The 23,705-nt window shown below is 36.9% G+C and overlaps 1 protein-coding gene across 1 annotated transcript in view; it reads right to left on the bottom strand.

Annotated features, from left to right (window-relative positions):
• Positions 1-8,437: 8,437 nt before the first annotated feature.
• GRIK2 (glutamate ionotropic receptor kainate type subunit 2) overlaps positions 8,438-23,705 on the bottom strand; it is a gene marked incomplete at both ends in the record, with an annotated part of 565,573 nt that continues 550,305 nt past the window's right edge. Inside the window, one exon of the mRNA XM_081312641.1 lies at positions 8,438-8,602. Within this exon, the coding sequence (XP_081168767.1) occupies positions 8,438-8,602 (165 nt within the window). The remainder of the gene's footprint in view (positions 8,603-23,705) is intronic.

Here is a 23,705-nt window from a genome sequence, read left to right as displayed (position 1 = left end):
CTATAATCTGAATACAAGTCTGGAAAATGCGATGTTGGAAAGCAAACACCATCCTATGTTGGAGGACTTCTAAATATTCATTTGTGGTTGTATAAATTCCTCATAAGGCTATATTTCTTATTAGGTCTTACATAGATATATTCCCATTATAAGTACTCTAATAATATCTGAAATGGTCTTCCTTTTCTTGTTGCTGTCCTAATGTAGAGGTTCTAATTCCTCCTAGATTTCCAAATCAGTATAATCAAAGTTACCCAACAATGGAGAAGATGATTATCTAGGAACATCACTCAAGAGAGTTAAGCTACTAGCACTTATTATTTTATCATTTGTATTAAAATATTAATGTAATTATAATGTTACATTGTGTTTCATATCACAAGGGGTCATAATCATTTATAAAAGTAAAAAGTATTCTAATAAGATTGTGCCTTTTTGGATACATGATATTTAAATATGACTTAAGATACCTACAAGTAGGTTAATTTGCTCAAATGTAATTATGTCCCTCTAAAGTCAGATCCCAGGTGAAATGGAGAGCATTTGTGTATAATGGTACAATGTAAAACAGAAGTTTTAGACATTCTTTTCTTCTTCAAGTATGTACAAATACAAGTAATTTGTAATTTTGGAAGAAAGTCAAGTTTTTTTTTTTTTTTTTTTTTTAATATTTCTATACCGCCCTTCTCCCGGAGGACTCAGGGCGGTGTACAGGGCAAGAATAAAACACAGAAATTTACAAAAACTAAAAGATAATTAAATGCATGCCCGATTAAAATACAATTGATACATAGTAAAAACCCCAATAAAAATGATAAAAACCCCACCAATCCCCCCTCAGGCCAGGCCGGCTTGCTCGAACAAGTATGTTTTCAGATCGCGGCGAAAGGAGCGCAGATCGGGCGCCGTCCGGAGCTCAACCGGTAACTGGTTCCATAGCTCCGGGGTGCCCACAGAGAAGGATCTCCCCCTGGGGGCCACCAGTCGGCATTCTCTGACCGGTGGCACCCTGAGGAGGCCCTCTCTGTGGGAACGCACAGGGCGCAGGGAGCTTGATGCCGGCAGCAGATGTTCCCTGAGGTACTCCGGCCCCATGCCATGGAGGGCTTTGAACACCATTACTAGCACCTTGAATCTCACCCGGAAGACAACTGGCAACCAATGCAGCTCACGGAGCAGAGGTGTCACATGGGAGTATCGGGAGACTCCCAACACAACCCTCGCGGCTGCATTCTGTACCAGTTGGAGCCTCCGGGTGGTCCTCAAGGGAAGCCCCATGTAGAGAGCGTTGCAGTAGTCTAGACGAGAGGTCACGAGCGCGTGAGTGACCGTGCATAAATCATCCCGGCTTAGATAGGGCCGCAACTGGCGCACCAGGCGAACCTGGGCGAAAGCCCCCCTAGTCACAGCCACCATGTGATCTTCCAAGGTAAGCCGCGAATCTAGGAGGACTCCCAAGTTGCGAGCCCTATCTACGGGGGGTAATAATTCACCCCCCATAGAAAGAGATGGAATATCCGAATAGACCCGGGATGAAGGTATGCAAAGCCACTCGGTCTTGTCGGGGTTGAGTTGAAGTCTGTTCCTCCCCATCCAGACCCGAACCGCCTCCAGGCAACGGGACATCACGTTGAGGGCATCACTGGGGTGGTTTGGGGTAGAAAGAAAAAGCTGGGTATCATCAGCGTACTGATGATACCCAACTCCAAAGCCACGAATGATCTCACCCAGCGGTTTCATATAGATGTTGAACAGGAGAGGCGAGAGGACCGACCCCTGAGGAACTCCACAAACGAGAGACCTCGCGGTCGACCTCTGCCTTCCTGTCAACACCGACTGCGAGCGTCCCTGGAGATAGGAGGAGAACCACTGTAAAACCGTGCCTCCCACTCCCAATCCCCTGAGACGCCGCAGCAGGATACCATGGTCGATGGTATCGAAAGCCGCTGAGAGGTCTAATAGGACTAGAACAGAGGAATGACCCCTGTCCCGAGCCCTCCAGAGATCATTCACCAGCGCGACCAATGCCGTCTCCGTGCTGTACCCGGGCCTGAAACCCGATTGGTACGGGTCTAGATAATCCGCTTCATCCAGGACCAAAGGGAGCTGATGCGCCACCACACTCTCAACAACCTTCGCAAGAAAGCGAAGGTTGGAGACCGGACGAAAGTTGTTCAATACAGCTGGGTCCAAGGCAGGCTTCTTGAGGAGGGGCCTCACCACCGCCTCTTTCAAGACGGCAGGGAAGCTGCCCTCACTCAAAGAAGCTGATATAACTGCCTGGAACCAGCTGCGTGTCCTCTCCCGGGCTGCATAAACCAGCCAGGAAAGGCACGGGTCCAATAAACATGTGGTGGAGCTCAGTCTCCCCATAATCCTGTCCACTTCCTCCGGAGTTACAGAATCAAACTCCTCCCAAGTGATATCGACAAGACCACCCGCGTCCTGATCGCCAGACTCTGCCCAGTCAGAGTCCAGACCGGTCCGAATCCGAGTGATTTTGTCCGACAGATAAAGTTTTCTCAGTGATGGAACAGCATCTGTGGTTGAAAGTCAAAAGGGAATCCTACTGTGGGCCCTCAAACTTTTCTCCAACAGCTAAACTCAGAGTCCCCTGTGTATGAGTTGGGCAGCTATATAAATCTGTTTAACAAACAAATGAACAAGCAACCTCCCTGGAACAAAGGTGAGGTATAGAGGCAAAGGAAATTTCATTTCAAGAATATTTGTAGCTCAGGGTTGAAATGAGGTAATAAAATGTCTGCAAGAAAACAATGAAGCTCAGAGAGCACCAAGGACCCCTCAAAATTTCACTTCTTAGGCAGAACCCAACTTGATGTGACATACATTGAATTCATCACTTCAAGAAACAATGTATAGTATGATGAAGGCAATCACAAACCGAATCAGTGATTTTTTTTTATTTTTTGTAAATCTCTTTTAATTTACCCTAGCAAAAGGAAAATAGCACATATGGATTCATCCATGGTATTATGGTAGCATACATTGATGCTTAAGCCTTACTTCAGTGAAAAGACAATCAAGAAAAAAAAACCTCAGGTGTGGTAGAATAACAGAGTTGGAAGGGACCTTAGAGGTCTTCTAGTCCAACCCCCTGCTCAAGCAGGAAACTCTATACCATTTCAGACAAGTGGTTGTCTAGTCTCTTCTTAAAAGCCTCCAGTGATGGAGCGTCCACAAATACTGGTTGCAAGCCATTCCACTAGTTAATTGTTCTCACTATTAGGAAATTTCTCCTAAATTTTAGATTGCTTCTCTCCTTGATTAGTTTCCATCTATTGTTTCTTGTTTTGCCTTCTGGTGCTTTGAAAAATAGATTGACCTCCTTTTCTTTGTGGCAGGCCCTCAAATATTGGAACATTGCTATCAGTCAAGCCTAGTCCTTCTTTTCAGTAGATTAGCCAGTCCCAATTCCTGCAAGTATTTCATATGTTTTAGCCTCCAGTCACCTAATCATTTTTCTTACTCTTCTCTGCACCCTTTCCAGAGTCTTAACATCTTTTTTATAATTTGGGGACCAAACTGGATGCAGTGTTCCAGGTGTGATCTTACTAGGGCTTTTTAAAGTGGTACTAATACTTCACATGTGAACTTGATTCTGTCCCTCTGTTAATGCAACCTAGGATTGTATTGGCTTTTTTGGCTCATATTTAAGTGATTGTCTCACAAGGATTCCAAGATCCCTCACAGTTACTGCTATTGAGCCAGATTTCACCTAATCTATACCTGTACATTTGATTTTTCTTGCCTAAGTGTAAAACGTACTTTTCTCTACATTGATTTTCATTTTGTTAGATAAGGCCCAATGCTTAAGTCTGTTTTGATCTTGAGCCTATTTTTCTGGGTGTTGGCAATTCCTGCCAGTTTAGTTTCATCTGCCAGTTAAGTGTTGTCTGCAAATTTGATGAATTTCCTTTCGCTCATCTAACTTGTTTATGAACCTATTGAAGAGTATTGGGTCTAAAATGGAAGCTTGGGGTAACCCATTGCTTACTTCCCTCCAGGTAGATGAAGTTCCATTAATGACTACATGTTGAGTGCAGTTTTTCAGCAGTTACAAATCCATCTGGTGGTGATGCTGTCTATCCCACATTTTTCTAGCTTACCAAGAAGTAGTCTGTGGGCTACTTTGTCAAATGCCTTACTGAAATCTAAGTGTATTATTTCCACAAAATTTTGCTGGTCCACTAATTTAATCACTTTGTCAAAGAATGAAATGAGATTTTCCTGGCATGATCTGTTGGCTCCTGTTATAACTCTGCTTGCTTCTAGGTGTTTGCAGATCTGTTGCTTGACTATCTTTTCCAGGATCTTCCCAGGTATTGAGGTCAGGCTGTCTTTTTACGGTTATGTTTTTGGTAGATTTGGCTATATTTTCTTTTTGCATGACAGCAGATGCAAAGCATAAATTGAGCACTTCTGCTTTCTCTCTACTGCTCATTATTTCCTTGCCATCTTCTCTCATTAGTGTACAGATTATTTCCTTGACTTCATTCTGAGCCTTAGCTTTCCTGACTTCATCTTTGCAAGTTCAGACTGCCCCATTGTCCACATGTTATACAGTGGGATTCCCAAAATATTATAACAACACAGCCAAGGAGCAATTAATGTCTATCCAAAAGGTAGAGGAGTGAACTAGAGAAACAGCTATACTGGACCTAATTCTTACTAATAGAGAACAAGTGATAGAGGGGGTTGAAGTTGCCAGAACTTTGGGTGAGAGTGACCATGTCATACTGGAATTCAATATAATGCAAACACAAGCAATAGAATATAATCCAACCAGTCACTTAAACTTTAAAAGTTAGACTTTTACAGATGTCCTATAATCTTCATAAAAGGGGAAGGTGTTGCTATTATTCTCAGCATTTTTCTTGCTTAGTTGCAGAATCTGCTTTTTTGCATTGTGTTCACCTAATCCCTATATCAATGATTATTAGTACATAATACAAGAAGGTTTTTTTTCCCCAGCCAGTATGTTGCAGAGCTGGATAATGATGAGTAGGACTGGTGCAAAAACACTAGCTGGCTTCCATGTCAAGAGAGTTTTGGAACCTTAGTTCAGTACCATAACTACAACAGTACGCTGGCTGTTTCTGAATGGGAGGATTAGTTGCAAATTAGTTGCAAATTGGTGAATAATTCACACACAGTGTCAATTGTTTTAGGTGAACTTAGTAATACTTAGTAATACTTAGTAATAGCTCAGGTGCACTTGACCTTATACTTGAACAGTCCTTGTTCTGTGCTATGATATTGATGGCAAGATCTAATTCATAATAATCAGCTTGAAATACATTGTATAGAAATGCCAAGAAACAAAATCAAAACCAAATTAAGTAGAGTGTCAAAAAGAGACAAGGGTGAAACTAATTTTCCCAAATTTCATTATAAAGTCTTTCTTTTTATCAAAGAAACCGTGCAGAACAAGGCACATAGGTTCCAATTCATAACAAGTTTTTGTTTCCTGAGTGTTTCAAAATCGGTAGTAGGACTTTTGCACAATGTAATTTATCCATATTGAACTTAACTTTAGCAAAGCAGTTGCATACATGAAACATATTGCAATTATAGACAAGCTCTAGTATGCAAGAACTTTTTTTTGAAACTAAAAGAAATCAGGGATTTCCATATGTAGGTGAAAGTGTAGTTACTATTCCCTGTATGATATTGACAAGTGACCTTCTATGATGATACAGATCCTGTGGCATTTTGGAACACTGAGAATTTCAGCCTTTTACTGAAAGAAAGAGAAACTCTAACCTGTTTGAGGCACCTGTGAGTCTTCCCATGGACTGCACATGTTTAACCATTTACCCACCCAAACAGAATGTCTAACATTTGCAATAGGTAAATACATACTGTAAAATCTGAGAATTACAGTGACAGCCCACATCCAAATCCCAGTGCAGATGGGTCTCACCATTTAAGTCATCTCACAATGAGTCACACCTTGGTGGGTTTTTTTTTCCTCCAGAGAGAATAAGGAGGAACTAGGGCATATTGGAGAATAGGCCCCTATAGGTGCTCTGAGATCCATACAAGTAACAACAACCATAATGGAAGAAGAAATTGTTCTCATGCATTGCAAGAGTTGCAACACTTTATCAGGGACATCTTTTTTTTTAAAAAGTGCAGTTTTTTAAATGAACATTTGTGCCCTGAATATACAAATAATATGTTCATTATCTACAGATGACTCATTGTTTGTACAAAATAATGTTTGGATTCTGTTTATTAAAAATAAAAGAAGAAAAAGAAATAAGTGATTTGTTTGGCATAAAAAGCTATATTTATAAACGGTGGCTATAGTCAAGTGTCCCTACATTATACATTTTCAGGATACAAATTTACAGTAAGACTATGTTAAAATTATTAAGATGGTATCACATCTGTTTTGAGCACCAAAAAGGTATTTGAAACACCAGTTGTTTTATATATCACTCGCACAGGGGCTCCTTTCCCAGGGCCTCAGAAGGCAGGAAGAAGCAATCAGCAGATGGTTCTTCTGTACAGATTTTGCTGAAAATAATAAAAGTTGCACATGAACCCATTCTGCAACTGTTATCCATTCCCAGAGATCTTGCACAGAAGGGATCCCCTTTAAACAGTGCCCAACAATTAACAACTAACTGAAAAGAATAGTAGCCAGTGAGATGGAGTGGGCCTAGTCTTGAAATACACTTCAGATGCTGATGTTCTTGCAAACTCAGGAGGGTGATGAGTGCAGAATTAGATCTTAATATTAGAAGTTTCAACAGTCCTACACGCATCTTGTTCAAATCACACTGAAATTCCCAACCCACCCTTCCCAGAAAACAACTGAAAACGGACAATTTTCTTTATGTATGTGTCGTGATCATTGTTGTTTTTTTAATGTTGTGCATTGGATTCAAACAGCAAACTGTGTGTACTTCAACTGTTATCACAATGTGGTCAAGAGGTCTGTGTCTTTCATAATTTACACACATTGGTTCATTACAGCATAATATCAGGCTAGTGAAAACCAAGGGTGTGGTATTATAAGCAGTATTGGTAGTGCACCTAGATATTATATTATCTAACTTGAAAATATTTCTCTTCTAAGATCCCCCCATTTTTTTCCATGATAAAAATAGTTTTCACCAAACGTTGGTGGTGCATACGCACTACCAGCCACCCTTTGCACCACACCCCTGACCGTGATTGAAACGCGGGCTCTTGAGATTGTTGATTTAAAAAGTATTACAAAAAAATGTCCATACAAAAAACTATTTTCATAGAAATCTTGCATTTCCACAAATAAATCTGAACATTCTTTTCCCTCTTGTTTTTGGATGAGGGGAAAAAAGGCTCCAGAATGTTGCTCATTTAAACACCGTTGATCGTATTGAGAAATGCAGTCCAGTTTTCAAGTTCTCCACTTTCCCTGCTGGCTAGGTGGTCATCTATATTTCAGCTCCTTGTGAGAACACCGCAGGCTCCCTTGAGTTCATTTTGAAGCAGGAACAAGAATTTTCCAGACCCTGTTCAGGGCTACAAATTACACTCTTCTGCTATATCAAATGTGTACTTTGCTTCACAGTTAAACAATGACAGAATTGCTTATAGTTAGGCATCATAAGGAACATCATCTTTAAGAAAAGAAACTGAGGGAAAACTTTTTTTTTCTTATTTAAAATATGGCCCACCTCCTTTGGATTCTCTCCAAGCTCCAACACTGATGAATTATGTGATTTTTCTATTAGCATAGGTTTTATCTTTTATTCAGGTGAATGACACAGCAAGAGGAACAAAAATTGCAAGTAACCCTTTCTGTTTTCATTCTTCTATTTACGGTTTCCTTTTTCATGACTTTTCCTCTGAATGAGCTCCTATCAGCTGGCAGGCCCATATTGACTTTGGTTAGCAATTACAAGATCTTCTATGCTCAACCGTACAGAACAGAGTTTTTTTCTTTCTTTCTGTGAGTTTTTTGAGTTATTATTTTTCAGACACTCCTCTGGTAACAGTAGTTACTTCTTTGAAGCTGTTTGATTGCTTCTGCAGTCCCTGATGTACTTCAGAAAGAAACCTGCCATTTCTCACTGTGACTCCAGAAAATTCCCACAGAACTTTTGCTTTTGCTACAGAAAGGTGGACCCCCCCCATGACAAACGGTGGAATGCCAACACCCCAACCCCTCCCTCCCCTGACAAATATGGTTGCTCTGCGATGCTTGTGATTCGAGTCTGGCCTTTGCAACTGCTTAGATCTCAGAGTCTCTAGTTCATAGACACAGTGGCATGAGGTAACTCATTTTATTTTGCACAGGTTGCATATTTCCACAGGAAACATTCTCGCAAACGTTGGTTTTGGGGGGGGGAAGGAAAGGAAAGGAAAGGAAAAAAAACAAAAAAACAACAGTTTGTGCTTGGGGTTGGGTGGTCTCCCAGCTCTATGCCATAGTTTCTTTTCCTGGCAACCTTCTGTCATTAAATGTGTGCATGTTGATAACCTCTTCTGTCTTCACAATTACAGGAGCCTGTGGTTTGTGTTTTAACCGACGCTGACATTTCAAGGACATTCTCAGCTCCTCTACCATGGCACTACAAAAGGACCTCTATAGGAGATGTGTGGGGAAAAATGAAAAGAAGAAAATAGAAAATCATAACATTATTATTGTGTTGTTACAGTATCACATAGATTAATTCATCATTTGATATTAATCAAGTCATTTGTTTTCAATTTCTAGCTGAAGCTTAGGCCAACCAAGTATGTGAAAAGATTGATAAACATCTGCTCCCAAGTCCAAATTTTGAGTCATTTCTCAACTGGAACTATAAAGCTTCTGCTTGCTCAGTCCTGCTAACCCTTAAATATATGGTGTTCTTCTGCCAAAATCTCCTAACAACATTGTTATATTTTAAATATGCATCTTGTATGGTTAAACTGCCATCAAGCTGTTTCGGCTTTTTGAAAACATTTTATTTTCTGGGTAGGTTCTAATGATGTATATTACATATAAGGAGTTGATCCCATGTATATTGCATGGTGATTTAATGAGGTGATGATTGCATGAGTCACAGCTGATAATTGCACACATGGAAAGTGATGTAGCTGAAATGAAAAGATCCTCTTTTGCATCCTGCTGAAACCCCGTGCAACAAAGATTACTGTTGTACAAATAGAAGCCTTCAGTGGATATTCCAAAAGGCGTCAGCTAATGAACATATATGTTCACAGGTATTCTCATGATAAATGTACATTCAAACACCTCTTTTCATTAGTTGCTGCCAGCAAAGTTCTTCAGATCATGACATTCTGACTTTTCAAAATAATGCATATTTATTCTGAATAAATGTTTAATTTAAATATTACTTTTGTATTAAATGATGCTAAGTTAAATTTATAATAGTACTGAAAAATCAGATACCAAGAAAAGAGATCAAAAAGTTGAAAGCTACACCCCAGGAAAGTGAAAATAATGACAAAATTGAAAAGTTTTTATATTGCATTCATCTGTTTTAAAACATTTAGTTTCCTTTGGTATATACCCTGGAATTCAGCAATTGCTCACTCATGTAAAAATTACACCTAGTCCTAGACCAATAAAGGAAAATATTTGTAGTTCAGGTTTGAAAAGGGCCCTTGGTACTCCCTGAGTTTGGTTGTTTTGCAGATGTTTCAGAGAACATTAAGGACCCTTCATTACATCTAAAATCAACAGGGACCTTGTCTCAAAGGTGCTTTTCAAAAGGCAGCTGGGCTGTTTTTTCCTTGAGGAAGATGTTTTACTTCTCCTCCAAGAAGCTTCATCACTTCTTGGATGAGAAGTGAAATATCCTCTTCCTCAGGGAAAAAACATAGTCCAATTGCCTTTTGAAAAAGCACCTTTGTGACAACCATGACCTGGATGACTGAGAATCTCTATAGACAACAGGGACTTTATCGCCACTCCCAACTTCTGACAAGGAAACTGGAAACCAAATGGCTTGAGAGAAATATGCTCAGCACACTTTTAGGTGTGCACTACATAAAACACTTTTGCAATATAACCAGAAACAATTGATACCTAAATTATTCCCCTGCATTGCAAATCAAAAGAAATGAAACTGTATCCTCTTAATCCTGTCAGGAATACAATGCCACAGGAATTCCAGATGCTTTGTACACAATAAAGAGTTTGCAAAGAGCTTTTGCAAAAAAAAACAACCCAAAAAGCTTTCAGTGCATTGTTTGATGCTCACCCTTGAAGTAAATTGTAAAGCTCAGGATAGTCCCGTGCTTTTCTTTTTTTTCAATCCAGCTTAATAATACAAATCACTTTAAAAACCACAGGGAGATGCATAATTGAGGCTATATAGACTATATCTACTACCAAGGTTACCATGAATCAGAGTATGGTTTTGTACGGTTAACAGCAGGTCATCAGAAAAAGAAAAAGCTGTCAGTGTGTCTTCATTTTTGTCAGGTTTCAGTGTTTCTATCTTGTTTCAACAGAAGCAGGTGTATAGCACTTGTAACAGATTTGTTACTTCTGATGATTTGATCATTTTGGCTGAATTTTAGTAAATTCAAGAGAGGGAAAAAGCCAACATTTGAAAATATATCTTCATACATTGTTTATTGTTGGAACAGTAGTCTTTGTACTTGTATCCACGCTTGCACAGATATGGGCTTACAACTAAAAGTACCATTTTAAATCAAATCCAAGGAGTTCTATGATCACAAGGCGTGCTATTTTTTCTGTGGGTATTTCTGCTGTTTTAGCATCCAGTCCTCTACACTTTGCACTGTTTTCCCCAAACCAAAATTCATTAGTGCCTGATTAATTTAAGATACAGAACAGACTCCTCTGACCATGAAATCTCATATCATAATTGTTACAATGATGAAATTGTAACCCAAAACAAACAACTATGCAGCTGTTGTGCTCTCACTCCCTCTCTCCTCCCCACACAAGAGAGAGAGAGACACACCATTTTACATTGGGACCACTACTTCTTGTCACTATTGTATTATGCAGCACAGGTACATGAAGACAAGTTTAGTATATATTATGAGTTTTGGAAAGTTACATACAGATTGTACAGACTATTTTCCCATTTGCAAAGTTTTGCTCAAATCCAGATGTCAAATCAGAGGCTTTTTTATTTAACTTCAGACTTTCTTTCGAATACATTGAATATATATATACACATATACATACATATGTACTATATATACATATATACATATACATATACTATATATACATACATACATACATATATACTGTATATATATATATATATATATATATATATATATATATATATATATATATATATATATATATATATATATATATATATATATATATATATATATATATATATATATATATATATATATATATATATATATATATATATATATATATATATATATATATGTTTTAAACATTTGTTAAGCATTCAGAATACACTTGCTTAGTCCCAGACATGGGACAAATCTTATTTCCTGTTTCAGTCTAGCCCAAAGCCATCTACAGGCAGTAGCCACAGCAGTGGCAGGTCATATATATATATTGATAAGCTATCCCTGAATAATGGTATGACCTATCAAGGAAACCCTATGCATAAAGTGAAGATGTTGCCACTCTTCAGAGCAAAAGGACTTACAGAATTACAATTTTCCCAGTTGTTGTTTTTTGGGGGGGGGTATTGTTGTTGTTTTTTTGTACAAAGTAGCCAGGTGTGACTCAATGTGTTGTAAATATAAAAACTCTTCAGTGTTTCCCCATTTTCAGTGTTTCCCATTTTCTTTCTGTATGGATAGATTATATGACAGAGAGACTGACAAACAGACAGACAGACTGATAGATGAATAGATACTTCTTCAGCAGGACATTAGCAACGTGGGAAGATATATTAGACTGGGAAACAACAGAGAAGGAAAATCTGAAACTGTCTTTACTCCCAGAACTGCTTCTTGGATTCATTTCTGAAACTCTCTCCCTACTTGGATGGTGACACGGGAGATCAAGAATTAGGAAATTATTTAATTTGATCCTAAGAAAGAAGAAATGAATGATCTCTATCTAAAGGGAGCTCTATCCAGAAAGTTGTTAGCTCACACATCTGAATGACATTCATAAAGTTATTTATGTCTTTGGCACCTCCTTTTTGCTTTGTTAAATTCTATCCACCCAGCTACCCAAACTCCCAAAAGGAGGAACGGGATTAAAAAATGCAAAAGCTGAAGTATATTTGGAAGCTACAGCTGGCACAGAATACAAACACGTGGACATTTCTTGGGGCTCCTAGGGTAAGTCAAGTTATAGCACCGTTGTGCAAGTTGTACTGGTTGCTGTTTTGCTTCCAGATCCAATTCAAGGTATTGGTTATTATCTTTAAAATCCCTTTATGGCATGGAGTCATGTTACCCGAGGAACAATCTCACCCCTGCACCAGCAGAAGGGGCATGTTGTGGACCCTGTTAGTCAAGGAATTCTGGCTGACAGGAGAAGTATATTTTCTACTCCTACCCTCTGGAACATCTTGTTCAATCTGGAAGTGGTTGAAGTACTGAGATAAGACCCCACACCCACCCCATGTGCATCTTGCTCCCTTCTTTGCCATCTCTGTTAATTTTAAGTCAATTGTAATGACTTACCTACTCTAGATTAATGAAAAGAAGGACTTGGGGTGACATGATAGCAGGGTTGTAATAATATCTAAGGGGCTGCCACAAAGAAGAGGGGATCAATCTATTCCCCAAAGCACCTGAAGGCAGGAAACTAATCAAGGAGAGAAGCAACCTAGAACTAAGGAAATTGTCTGACAGTTAGAACAATTAATGAAAAATGGAATGACTTGCCTCCAGAAGTTGTGGATGGTGCAATACTGGAAATTTTAAAGAAGAGATTAGACAACCATTTGTCTGAAATGGTATAGGGTTTCTTGCCTAAGCAGAGGATTGGACTGGAAGACCTCCAAGGTTCCTTCCAACTTTGTTATTTTTTTTATTTTACTTGGGCAGGCATGTCAAACTGCCAGCCCATGGGCTGAATGCATCACGCCAAAACCGTGCCCACCCCATTGCCGGCAATGGGGAAAAAGTCACAATATGTTGCGCGATGTCATGTGTCATCGTGAGTTTGATATGCCAGGCCTAGAGTCACCTCTTAAGTGAGATGGGCAACATATAAATTTAATAAATAGATGTCTTATCATTATTAAATGTTTTCTTGCTCAAACTATGCAAAGATATCTATGTGTTGCATAAATTATCTACGGTGTTCATTTTACAATATGGAAGTGCAGTAATTATCATACAATAGAATCTAAAATAGTCTATAATACTGTTTGACTGATTAAAAAATTAAAAAAAAATAGGAGGATAGTTTTGTATTTATTAGCTATTTCAAACTTATTTAATATTCTCTTTCTCTCATTCCTAACAACTCCATGGTTTTTTCCAGGAGGAACTAGGCCCACTGGAGACATCTTGCTAAGTGGCACTCATCTTTGGTGACAAAATTGGTTTTCCAGTTCTCTGCAATATCAAGTATCACCACACACATAATAATAGATCATAGAAATCCATCAAACAGATTTCTGGTATCTGTATCTGATATACAGAAATCTGTACTTTACTCGGCAGCTCTTTTCAAGTAAACAACAGCAAACAAACTTGAGAGTCAGTAACTGAGATTAATTAAATACATATAGGCCTATTATTACGTATATATCAAATCACTTATACTCTCCAAGCGCTACTTTATTGGCTCATTTATATTGACAGGAAGACAACATGTTGCATAACTATTTGATATACAGAAAAATAAATTTTGGAGAAGAGAAAGAATACCTATATCGTAACTTCTTTTTCTTGTTTTAAATTTTGGACCGGTCTGCCATTGTTTCCCTTCTAGTTTTCTTAAAAAAAAAACATATTCCTTGTTTATCCCCTGCTTAACACTAATCTCTTTAGTTCAAGGAAGTTCGTATAAACTTGACTGTCAAAATTTAGTAGTAATCTACAAGCTTTACTCAGAAATCTATTACTTCCAGCTTTGCATGACAGATGGTATTTGAAATCTTGTTTAAAAAAACTTTTCCGTTTATACCTGATATGATGAGTTGTTCTACCATCATCTGCATCAAAGTGCTTTTATGTTTATTTGTTTTGAAAGTTGCCAGATTTCCCTTACTTTTTTCCTAATAAGTTTCTGATTACCATTTCTCCAAGAATATCAAATAATGAAGATGTTAGCTGACAGTCCAGATCATTAAAGCCAAGTAAGAAATGTGAGCTCCCTGAACCAGATAAATTCAAATATATATATTGCTAAATTGTTAAAATGAATAATGCATTGTAAGAAATTAAGAATTGTTTCCAATATTTATTTTGCTTTATATGTAACATTAGAGCATTGTTAATCATGTGAATCAACCATATTTCTATTTTAAATTGATATCAGATGATGCATATTATCTAAATGACCACTGATATTTTTAGACGATTTCGTAGTTCTGATCTCCATTATTTATGGCAATATTTAAGAACTGATTTATCTTGAAATTATTAAAATAGTAAATCTGAGAAGCAAAACAGTAAACCCAGTTAGCTCACATCTTATAATTCACAAACTTTAAAAACAAAAACAGAGGCATCATTTTCGATTTTAACACTATTATAATTAACCATTCAATTTGAGGGTCAATGGCACAAATTGCTTTTCCTTCACTTGTTTATCAAATAACCCAAGAGATTAATTAGTCTCCAGATCTAGAATTTGCCAAGAATAAAATTAAAAAAGTTTCTTCTTTAAGGTAGTACAAGATTTTAAGCCTGTGGATGACTGGCAGTCTTAGAAACTGCAGAGATTCTTTCTAAGAAGATTGAAAGGGAGGTTTGGGGTTTTTTTTTTAGTTTCTACTGGCTTTCCTATTTATAAATTTGAATTATTCTACCAGTCCAACACTGGTTTGTGCAGTAACAGAAGGTTCTTCCTGCTAGAACTAGCCACAATTTTCTCCTGAAGAAAATAGAATGTTATATATTCCTAACTGGAAGGTAGTAAAATAAGACCAAGATATTTGTTAATGTGAACTGTCAGGTTTGCCGATTTCTAATCTTTACCTTTCTTTTACCAAGAATATATTCTGTGAGGAGGACAATTGTGGCAAGAATGTTCTGGGGCTAGGTGAAGTCTTATCTAATGCCAACATTAGGTTGCTACTAACTAATGAACAAAGGCTTGTCAGTGATGGGTAATTACTAACGATCAACTGAAGTGAAGACCTTTGAGTTTTGCTGACTCACCTGTGGATCTAGGTTGGGGTTGATGGGACTGCACTTGTGTGGTTCCATTCTTCCCTCTCAGAGAGATCTCAGAGGATGATATTGGGCAATTGCTGATCTGCCTCGTGGGCTCTCTTTCATGCGGAATTCCACAAGGTTTCATTCTGTCATCCTTCTTTTCAACATGTATATGAGGCCACTGGGGGGAGATAATGAAACAGTTTGGGCTGTGGTGTATCAAGAGGTAGAAGATACACAGCCCACTTTTTTTTTTCTTTTCCTGTTTGTCAAAGCAAACTAGCGAAGACACTAATACTTCTTAGGGCCATACATGAAGGGCAATAGATGTACAGAGACTGGACAAATAAAAGATGATGTGATTGTTATGAAACTCATCCTATTTTTCTGTAGGTTCTGCAGTAAAGTTTCGTTTCAGTGAAGTGGGCAGAAGGAGTGCAGTAAGACAGTAATTCCAGGAGTTCTTCCATGTTTGTACGAATTCTGAATATAAGACACTGTATTTTCTTGCAAGAGGCAGTTCCCATTCTGTAAGAGGCCATTCCCATTCCATAAGGATTATAATAGGACCATTCTAAAAACACAGCAAGATACCTGCACTGGAAGCTGGTAACATTCTGCTAACTTTGGTAATGCCAGAATCATGATAAAATAATTGATTTTCTATTTAAAAGCATACATTTATGAAAAAAGATGTCAAGTCACTCAATGGTCCATATTCTGTGGAACTGGACTAGTCTCAATTGAACCAGAAACTTTAGAAAACTGAGCTATTTTTGTACATTTTAAACTACTGTATACTTTAAGATTTGAATTGCTAACTGTTTGCTATCATGCAACTGACTTCATCGCAATGCTAACTTAGGCAGTTATTAGAGAGGGATTTCAAGAAACTTATGAAACTGTGGAATATATTGTAGACTATATCTGAAGATAGTTACCTGTAATATTCTGAAATTAGTAAAAAAAAGTTCTTGGAAAAGATAACTTATGGACAAGACTTCACAATGCATGAACATCTTCGATGCTCGATTAACTCAACATGATTTTGAATCTATGAATCTATTTGTACAATGGATATGAAAAGAGAGAGAGACTATACCTTTAACCACAGTCATAAATTCCTACTTGGTAAAAATGTATTAATTTACTTCATGTATTAGGAAAGAACATTGTGATTGTAAATTGATAAACTGAAGTGCCCAGTTTGGACAAAAAACTATGAATCCATTCTTGATGGCCTTTTCCCATGTCTACTAAGGGAACGTTTCATGAAATATGTCATTGTTTCTTCAAACACAGAATTTCTATATTCTTGGTTTTAGAACAATGTAAGAAGCAGGAGTGTTATATCTAACACTTAGAAAGAGGAAGACAAAGGACCTGCCTATAACACAGTATGACTTTCATTCTTCTGTGTCTTCCATGCAGATCCTTCTCAGATACTTGATAACAAACCACACTGTATCAAGGAACAAAGTCCAGAAAACAGTTATATGTACTAGTCAGTATCCTAATACTGTTATTAGAACTCAGGTCAGTTGGTTTTTTAAGAAATATTGTTCTCATATAACCAAGAAAATAAAATAAAAAGTCAAGGATTAAAAAATACAAAGAGTTATTTAGACTATTGCTATTTTTGTATAGAAGATTTGGGTGTATGTATCTACCTGTAAAAAAATATGGCTTTGTTTTAAGGAATGTTCTTTTACAAATTAAATTCACAAATGCTCCAAAAGAATTAACTCTTTGGGGTTTTTGCACAAACTGTTTCTATACTGGAAGAAAAAACTAGATGCAAGATGCAGTCCTGAGTTTCTGAGCTGACTGGCCTATCCAGTTTGTATTCTCAAACTGAATGCATATTAAAATAGTATAGTCTGTTTTTTTTACCCAGGACTATTATAATGATAATGTGTGTATAATGTATGTATAATGATGTATATACTGTATACTGTATACAGGGGCAGCTTTACTATCAAACTGTGTAAGCCTGATAGTAAGTTACAGATCCTAGAGAGCAGTGGGTAGCAACACATAAAGGAGTATGCTATATTAGAACTACAGAACTTGGGCTGCAAAACATGGCAACTCATAAAGAGAAATAGGCTTGGTGCTTTTTCCCTATTACATCTATCCAGCCCAGCAGGATGGGAAGGCAGGCATGTTACAGGTCCTATCAATTAGGGATTGTCAACCGGTGATAGCATTAAAAAGGGCCTTCTCGTCGTGGAGTCTTCTTTATGGAACATCATTCCCACTGAGGTATGGTTGCTCCCCCCCATTTGCTATTTTTCTGAAAGGCCCCTAAAGATGTGGTTTTGTCAGTGGGCCTGGGGAGCACAAGTGGAAACAAAGCCAATAAAGTGGCTAAGCTGATTGCAGGGTGGGGGTTTATTATATGATGGATTTTTTTTAAAAAAGTGAGCCACCCAGCACCATTTATGCATAGTTGGGTGGCAATATAAATTTGTTTAATAAATAAATGATAAAATAAATTATTAATAAAAATTGGTAGCCATAGCTATGCCTCCATTCATTTTCCCTGGATCAGGTTCAGCATCCTTTGCAATGATAAGGAATGGAGAAATAAATCATGACTACATCATCAAGTGTCATTCGAAGACAGAAAAAGGTCTTGGGCTGAATCTGAATCTCACACAAGAAAAATGCCCAACTTTTACAATTGTCATTAAAGTAGAAGATGCATTTCACACTTTCAGACTGTCCAAATGCATTGTTTTTACTGTGAAAAAAAATAAGTTATGTTTTTTTATTTTTTTCAAGGCTGGTAAAGTATACAAAGTGAAAGCGCTCTGCTTTTGTATTTAACATTAATATTATATCATAGTTTTAGCCTGGTCTTCCTTTGTAGAATTTAAAAGGACTTTATAATAGTTTATATCAGGGGTCCCCAACCTCCAGTCTGTGGACTGGCAGGCACCGGACCATGCAAACAAGGGAAGACCCATCCATGGGATGCAGACAGCATGCGAAACCACGCCTCCTCCAGTCCATGAAAAAATCTCACTGCTCGGAACCAGTTCCTGCTGTCCAAAAGGTTGCAGGGGGAGATGGTTTATACTACCCTGATATTTTCCTATTATTTCTGTGAATTAATTTGACTGTCAAAGAGCTATTTGGCATCTTGACTACTGCTCTAACCAGCATCTTCAAACTTCAAAGCACTATCGGTAATTTAAGCAAAGCATTTGTTTCATATACATGACTAGAGTAGCTTAACCACAGCAAATCATCTACATCAGCTGTAAACAGATGGGTAATTGTTTAATGCAACTTTAGTTTCTGAATATGCTTAGTGAATGTCTGCTAAGTGCCAACATAAAGTTATAGGCATGGACTGAGTCATTTGCTAATAGAAGCAATTAAAAATGAAAATTGCTCTGCACTTATCTCAAAAAACAAATGTGTAGTTAATATATATGCTTCCCAAATAGATAACATAACAGTGTCTCTTTGAATTATAAATAATAAGGCAAGAATGGAATGGTAGATTTAAAATGAAAATAAGGATGCAAATATTTTAAAATATTGACTTGAATTTGAAGTAGTTTTCAAGTGTGCTCCTTGGCTCCAATGCAAGCCAAGAGGATCCAATGTAGTATTTTGACTAAAGGTTAAAAATCAGAAAGACCAACTTAGACATTTTCCTTTGATGTTTGATAAGTTCCATGGTTATATTTTTTACTCATTTCTTATACTAAAACTTCAAAGCAGCATTGCCTCAGCTGATATCTATTTTTATGTAAATAAGGAATAGTCAGTTCTTAAAACTTAATAAATATAATATCTGAAGGTTGTATAAGCTACCTGTAACTTAGGAAAAATTATGCTAATTATAATTATGCTAATTAGACAATATAATTGTCCAAGAGAACATGATTTAAAATAAAGCTAATAAATTTACAGAAGAGACAGTTTGGTGTAATGGTTAAGTGGCTAAAAGCCAGGAGACCATGAGTTCTAGTCCCACCTTAGGCACTAAGCCTGCTAGGTGACCTTGGGCCAGTGACTCTCTCAGTCCTAGGGAAGAAGCAAGGGCAAACCACTTCTGAAAAGCCTTGCCAAGAAAACTTCAGGGATTAGTTCAGACAGTTTCCAAGGTCAAAAAATGATTTGAGCACATAAAACATCTAAAACAAAACCAAAAACCATTAAGCATCTTTGTATTTTCTATTTTTGTGTGTGTATGTACGTATGTATATATATATAGTATATATAAATACACATGCACACACACACATATACATGCTCACACATTCACTTGCATTCACTAAGGTACTGCATATCAGAAAACATGACTATTTAACCACACGAGGGAACTTTTTTAAAAAAAGTATGTATTTTTTTTAAAAGTATGTAAAGTATGTATGTATTTTGTGTTTCTCTATTAATTTTAACTTTCAATCCATACAAAAATGTTTATTGTTGCATATTTGTCCTAAAGCATTCTCAGACATATATATTATTTGTAAGATATAGATTTATTTATTTGTTCATCCATATTTGATTTATGGGAGAAAAAAGAGAGGACTTAATGAAATCAAAGTGCATCCACTGCCAATTTTGCTAAATTGTAACCTAGTTACAAAAACAGCATGGAAGATGGTCCATGATTCCTTTGGTCTTTTCTAATTCAAGAACTGATTAAAGAAAAAGAACAGCAATGATAAAATAAATGTAAATCTCCAAAATATTTGACTGCTTTAGATCTGGTTATTTTGTGATGATTTCATAGAAATAAGACTCTGCTGAAATTTTTCAGGCAACCAATACTAGAATTATGGTATTATTTAACAAATTTACTTTGATCAAGATACATATGCCTTTCTTTTTTTACAATTCATTTAAATATATATTCCTTGGTGTACAAAGAAAACTTCACAACATAAATCATACATATTGATAGTAATCACTGTTTGTATGGTTTGAAATCTTTCCTGGATTAAGAAAATCTAGAATATACATTTCATTAAAATAGCAATATATCTTCATATTTCACTAATTTTCTTTCTTTCTTTCTTTCTTTCTTTCTTTCTTTCTTTCTTTCTTTCTTTCTTTCTTTCTTTCTTTCTTTCTTTCTTTCTTTCTTTCTTTCTCTTTCTCTCTCTCTCTCTCTGTCTCTCTCCCCCTCTCTTTTTCTTTCTTTCTCTGTCATGCATATCTGAGGTTCTTTTCTTCTTGCTCCTAAAGATCTCACTAATATACTTTTAAACTGAATATTCAGTGTTATAAAGGTCATTTACAAATTATCGTGTCTACCTATGTGTTTGCAGATAGAAGCAGACCGATAGATTTTGATGACTATTTGTCAAAGGGTTTTGTTTTGTTTTTTAAAAAATCGATGTTGCAGAGAAATATAAAAGGTAAAGGTTCCCCCGCACATGCGTGCTAGTCGTTTCCGACTCTAGGGGCCGGTGCTCATCTCCGTTTCAAAGCCGAAGAGCCAGCGCTTGTCCGAGGACATCTCCGTGGTCATGTGGCCGGCATGACTAGACGCCAAAGGCGCACGGAACGCTGTTACCTTCCCACCGTAGTGGTCCCTATTTTTCTACTTGCATTTTTACGTGCTTTCGAACTGCTAGGTTGGCAGAAGCTGGGACGAGTAACAGGCGCTCACTCTGTTATGCGGCACTCGGGATTCGACCCGCCAAACTGCCGACCTTCCGATCGACAAGCTCAGCGTCCTAACCCACTGAGCCACCGCGTCCCTGTTGCAGAGAAATATAGATGGGACCAAATCCAAAAGTGACATAGTGTGGCCTTCAGACAATGGGACATCATTTTTCACTTGCTAAACAGAATGAAAAACAGATGTGATGATCATTTTCAAACTAAACTCTTCCACAGTATTATTAAATTAAGGTGATGGTGGTGATAACCACAGGAGCACATTCTTCAAGACCTCTTCTGATCTAAGAAAAGGTGAGAGACAGCATCATAAATCCATTTGACATCGGGAATTGTGATTTAGCACCAAAAAGTGAATTATACCCACAAACGTCTGCAGTGACGAAGTCATCAAATGAGAAATACTTCTGACCATATCATACCCAACTCAAATGTTAAATGTTATCAAGGAGAAAAGTTGCAAACACCTACTTCCTAGCAATGGCTGCATTGACAAGATCAGATGCTAACGGCTCAATGATCGGCAGCTAACAGCTTAATGTAGCCAATTCAATTATTTAAAGAAAAAGAAAAAGAGAAGTAGTTGATATGATCAATCTGATTGTTGACTTCCGGGATTCGTTTCACGAGAATGTAATTCCTGTTTTTGCCATAAGGAAATAATTAACTTAGAAACTGAGAATTTATTCACATGGGTCTGCTTCCCCACAGGCACTTTGAAAGTGCCTGTTCATAGAGTTCAATGCAGCAAGAAGTTGAATAGATAGTCTGATTTGTACATCTGATGGAACTATGGGCCAAACATTCCTTGATAGCCCTTAAAGTGCCACAATATTTTTGATTGATTATATTGCCACAGTGGCATGGCCATGCAGCCTCATCAATAAAATAAGCAATGGCTATTCATTTTTAGAATAGTCATCATAGTGCCTCAGAATCAGCTCAAAACATTGTGTGTTTGGGTTATATGCTAAGAAATAGCTTTTAAATCAAACAAGAAAATGAAAATGCATACAGTACAACATGTCTCTAAAATGAAGACATTATATGGTAAGGCTGTGCAGCGCTTCAAATTCGATTCCAAGAATGTGTTTCATGGTACATGGTGATAGAAACATAACATTATGGCTGCAAATCTTTCAAACAACTACCCAGAGCAGCTCTCAATTCCATTCACACACACACACACACACACACAAACACACACACAGAGCAACTTACAAAAGCTATAAAGAAGTAGTATTTTTTCATTCATATGCACACTGTGGCACATTTTCTGAACTGATCCAAAAATGTTGTGTTGTCTTAATAATATGTGTCATGTGGGTTTTTAAAAATCAGGAGGGCATAATTCATGTTAGGCATTCAGCTGAAGCACAACAGGGCAGAAATTATTACTTGCACTAACTTGTAGTGCTTCCATCACCTTCATTCCAGTGATGTTCAAAACTCAAGTAGTTTCTACCTGCACTAAACTGAACATGTTTAGAATGCCAGCCTCCCAAAAATTATGAACACTTCTAGCTTATTTGAGATGGAATGTAAATCTTATATCATCATCATCATCATCATCATCATCATCATCATCATCATCATTATCATCATCTGGGTTTCTAACTCAGTAAGGCTTCTACGTATAGTCACCTAAAGCTGTGTAGAACGTTCCTTTAAATATGTGTGTGGAACATGTGATCATCATCAGTCAAAGAGAAAAACAGCACTTACTAAGTCCTTGAACTCGATTTGGCACATAAGTCCATGTTCTCTATTCTTTTTCATTCAGATTATTATAAACAAAGCTCAGTTTTAAGGTAGAATCTACCATACGCACAGCCATAATCTCCCACTATTATATCTCCATGTAGGAAACACATACAACTAGATCATTGTGTACCACAAATGAAAAAAGATCAGTGCTATATTACAGAAATGTTTGAAAAAAATTCAAGATTGCTTAATATATGAACTGAATTGCAATATTAAATCATTGTAAAATCATATTTTATATACCGGTATATGCATATTCATTCAGTGCTTAGAAAGATAAGTCATGCTGTTCACATCATATTCTCATATATTAACTAAAGCTGCATCTAAGCCACTTAAATGCAACTTCAATTATATTACAAAACTCACAATAAAATGTTTTCATTTTATATATAAAGTAATATTTATAAAAAATTACAGACCAAGAATACAAAACAATCACTCATTTCTGACATATTGTTTTTAAAAAGGATAAAGCCATTATGATGTATACATTCATGATTGAAGTCCATTTTCTAAAAGAATAGTTCATTTTAATTACTAAAAACTCCAAAACTATCTTGACAGAATGAATACATCCCCAATAATTAGCAAAAAACTAAATTTTCACTCATACCATAATTTAGTGAAACACATACATATTCAAAGAATTGATAAGGAACTTGTGACCTCATCCATTTTTTAAAAAAAGTTAATATCAATATTTCTTCTAACAGAACTTTGAAAAAAATATATATGTGTTACTAATGAAAAAAGCTAGATAGTGACCTATACACACTTACACCAGTGAACTACGTACAACTGCATACTAAATAAATGCGGTACAAGTATGATTTATCTACAAGTGCAAATTCAGAAGTCCCCAAACTGTTAAAATTATGAGAACTATTAAGCATAGCATCTGCAAAAGAAATATATACTCTGTGCGTGTTTTTATGTATGTTTTCTTGGATTTACTGTACATTTTAATAATAGGTAAAGGTTAATAATAGTAA

Source organism: Vipera berus (genome assembly GCF_964194415.1).
Source record: "Vipera berus genome assembly, chromosome: 1".
NCBI classification, from domain to species: Eukaryota; Metazoa; Chordata; class Lepidosauria; order Squamata; family Viperidae; genus Vipera; species Vipera berus.
The sequence above is the reverse complement of the archived record's forward strand: the minus strand, read 5'-3'. Positions and strand labels throughout refer to the sequence as shown.